The sequence below is a fragment of the Arachis hypogaea genome, chromosome 9 (assembly GCF_003086295.3).
Source record: "Arachis hypogaea cultivar Tifrunner chromosome 9, arahy.Tifrunner.gnm2.J5K5, whole genome shotgun sequence".
In the NCBI taxonomy this organism is placed as follows: domain Eukaryota; kingdom Viridiplantae; phylum Streptophyta; class Magnoliopsida; order Fabales; family Fabaceae; genus Arachis; species Arachis hypogaea.
Window position 1 is genome coordinate 9,585,985 of NC_092044.1, and position 3,764 is coordinate 9,589,748.

General features: G+C 39.3%; 1 protein-coding gene across 1 annotated transcript; it reads right to left on the reverse strand.

The window, feature by feature from the left end:
- Window positions 1–280: 280 nt before the first annotated feature.
- LOC112708834 (uncharacterized) lies at window positions 281–1,353 on the reverse strand. Its single transcript, XM_025760764.1, has 2 exons — window positions 774–1,353; window positions 281–666 (listed from the first exon to the last, which is right to left on the reverse strand). Exons 1-2 carry the CDS (start codon window positions 1,351–1,353, stop codon window positions 281–283), a joined length of 966 nt encoding a protein of 321 aa, XP_025616549.1.
- Between the last annotated feature and the right edge of the window lie 2,411 nt (window positions 1,354–3,764).

A 3,764-nucleotide genomic window follows, 5' to 3' on the forward strand; every position in this document is an offset into this window, starting at 1 on the left:
CGTGATAATGAGTCCTCTCCCATCGTTGTTTTTAACCATATGTAACCCTTAATCGGGACCCTTTCTCCGGAGAATCCTACCAGTTCTCCAGATGAGGGTTGCATTAGTTTTTCGGATAATTTCATTTTTAGGAAAGTAGAGTAAAAAAGAACATCTACACTGCTACCTGGGTCCAAAAGGACTTTTCTTACCAGTAATTCGCCTGTTTGTTTAGAAATTACCACGGGGTCGTCCAAGTTTGGTGCTGCCGAGCATATGTCCTCCTGGTTGAAGGTGATTTCTAGGTCCGGTACATTTTTGTTGCTATGTGGCGTTGTTCTTTCGATTGCCAGCATTGTGCGGTAACTACATTTTCTCGTCGAAGTTGTTTCGCCTCCCTGGCGAATCCTCCAGATATGTAGTTGATAACCCCTTTAGGTGGGGTGTTGTTTGACCATTTGTTGGCTTCCTTGTTTCCTGTGGTCTGTTGGCACTCTTCTTTGTCCCTATCGCCTTCTTTATGTTTCCTTCCTTCGATGTACTTATCTAGGAGGCCTTGCCAAGCTAATCTTTCCAATAGGTCTTTGGCTATTACGCACTCATCGGTTGTGTGTCCGTACTTCTGGTGAAAGGCACAATGCTTGCTTTTGTCCACAAATCTCTGGTCTTGATAGCTCCCATCTCTTGCTGGTGGTTTTATGATTTTAGCGTTGAGTATTTCTTTGATTATTTTTCCCTCCTTGTGTTGAATCTGGTGTAGTTGTCGAATTTTGGGGTGAGCTTGAACGGTTTGCCGAGCTCTTTGTTGTTCGCCGACCTTGGCATTCTGTCTTCCTCCCTTCTAGGTTTTCTTTCTGTTCTGTTGGCCTCACGTAGTTCTTCAATCTCCATTTGTCCAGATGCTCCCTCCCGGAACTCCTCTAATGTCTTCGGCTTGGTGGTTGCTATCGTCTTTCTAAACTTTTCGGGTCGGAGGCCGGCCTTGAGGGCATGTAGGTGGATAGCAGGGTCCAGATCGGGTATTTCCATTATTGCTTCTGCGAATCTGGTCAGATAATCTTTCAGGCTTTCCTGGGGACCCTGGCGGATGGTGCTGAGGTAATTTGATCCATGTACGTATATCCGTGCTGCGACGAAGTAGTCTATGAAGGACTTCGCCAGTTCTTCAAAGGAAGAGATCGACCCTGCAGATAATTTTGAAAACCATAGTAACACAGCGCCGTCGAAGTAGGTAGGGAAAGCTCTACAAAGAACAGGTTCATTGTTAGGGCCATTGAAAAATATCATAGATTGAAATTTCTTAATATGAGCCCGGGGGTCACCAATCCCCTTATATGGCTCAAGCGAAGAGAGTAGCGTGAAATTCTTTGGCATCGGTAGTTGGTGATTTTCTCCGAGAAAGGGGTGTCTAAGGTAAGCTTCTCTTTTAGTGGGTTGACACTTAGTAGGTCTGTACTGCCTTTGGTTGGGCCCTTCTCATCATGCTTTTTGGTGCTGTTCTGGGTGGACAACCCAGTGAGCCATTTGACTTCTGCTTGTAATTCGGCCATCTGAGCCAGGAGTTCGGCCTGAGTGAGCTGGTGGACTCCGTTGTCGGTCATGTTAAAAGGTTGGAGAAACCTGTAAAAGAGAAAAAATAAAGTGCAATATATAAGGAATAGTGTGGTTAGATTAACTGCTTCGGTCCCCACAGACGGTGCCAAATGTTCCGTTCAAGTTCAGCCGATGTATGTATCTCCTAACGAGACTGCTTATCTATTGGCAGAGCTATACGTCGTCCAGGAGGCAGTCTCTAGGAATAACCTTGGCACGATGGAACACGGCAACGGGAACACCTGTAAAAAACACTCTGACACTCAAGTAAGTATGTGAATGATAAGAGATTAAAGTAATGAATCAGAGTGAATTTTGTCACCTGTTCTTTAGGGGTTGCTTGGCTTGTGTTTTATAGATGAGTGGAGGGGTAGTTCTCTCTTGCGTCTGTTCCGATATTTATGATGAGTGCCGTTGTTAGTAATGAGCTGAAGATGGTATTAGTCACGTGCAAGGTTGTCAAACTCGCGAGTCTAGGTAAACTCGTGGAGCTGACCTAGACTCGACTCGTAGACTCGACTCGTAGACTCGTACGAGTTTACCTGTTATACATTTTAAAAAAAAAAATATATATATATCATGTATAATATATATATTTACTCAGATATAGACATTTAAACCTAACAATATCAACATCAAAACACATAATAAATTAACCTAATACTAAAATTACAAGTTACAACAAGTACTTTGGATCACACATTTAAATCCTTCACAAGTATTTATCTAGTTCAACATAAAACACACAATTACACAATCAAAGGTTTATAAGACATAACCAAAACACAAAAGAAAACAACAAAGCAACAATTAAATTTCTAATAAACTCTAAAACTCAAATCCTCCAATATCTTCATCTTCCATGGCATCAACATCATCATCTTCACCATCTTCATCAGAAACATCATTTCTTTCAGCCTCAGGTTCAACACGGCCAACAAAATCTTCATCATCATTCACATGTTCATCTTCTTCCTCTATTAAATTTTGTTGTGGATCCCCAATAAACTCATTCTCACCTCCCTCACCCATGTTGAATTCATTACTATTCATACCTGGAATAGCAAATTCATTACTATTTGGATCATCATTAGTATTGTCATTCATTGGCAAGTGAGAATGCTCAACACTTTCAACAATATTTTCATTAACATCCTCAGTTATCCACTCATCATCAGAATGCACTGCATCAAATTCAAGTTCTGGAGTTTTTCTAATTTGCTTGCCCTTTAATTTCATATTATACATCACATACACTAGATCATTCATTTTTTTATTGATGCAACCGATTTCTTCTCTTTGTTTGAACCTACAAACATATAGTGCCAATAGTTAATAAAAATAAAAAAATTAAAATTAAAATAAATAATGAATAGTTCTAAGGAAGTAAGGAATAAGGAATTACCATTTCAAATGCACTCCAATTACGCTCACAACCAGATGAACTACAAGTTAAGCTTAGAACTCGGATAGCAAACTTCTTTAGTTCTGGACAACTATCTCCATAGAAGTCCCACCACTCAGCAGGTAGCATGGTCTTCCTACTACTCTTTGCAGTTTCATTACCAAAGAGGCATCTAGCATAATGAAAGTCAGGAAGCTGTAGACCAACCTTTTTCCTTTCTTCCTGGTTAGGAACTAGTTTTTTCAAACAACTATATAGACCAATCTTAATGTCAGCATCATCAACCATGAAATTTGGTTCATAGTGATAATGAGGATTAAGATAATACACAGCTGCATGCAATGGTCTATGCAATTGACTTTCCCACCTTCCATCAATAATTTCCCATATAGGTTCATAACTAAAAATAACAATGCAAATGAATAAAAATAAGAAAATTAAATAAATACTACGCCTTTTTTTATCAGTCCATCCATCCGACATGATTGAACAACCAGTTCTCTTCCACTCTGCTTTAAATTCAGTAAGCATTTCATCAACATTGTTTACTGCTTTCTTTAATTGGGTTTCTCTTAACTCATGGTAAGAAGGAGGTTTATAGCCAATTCCATATCTACCAACCATCTCACAAAACTTTAAAAATTCGGGATTCTTAATAACATTGAAAGGAATAGCACTTGTATAGAAAAATATGGCACATTGTTGATCACATTGTTCCTTTAAATCCTTCTTCATCATTTGATTTATTGTTGATTGAACTTGAGCCCCTTTTCCTTTTGTGACAAAG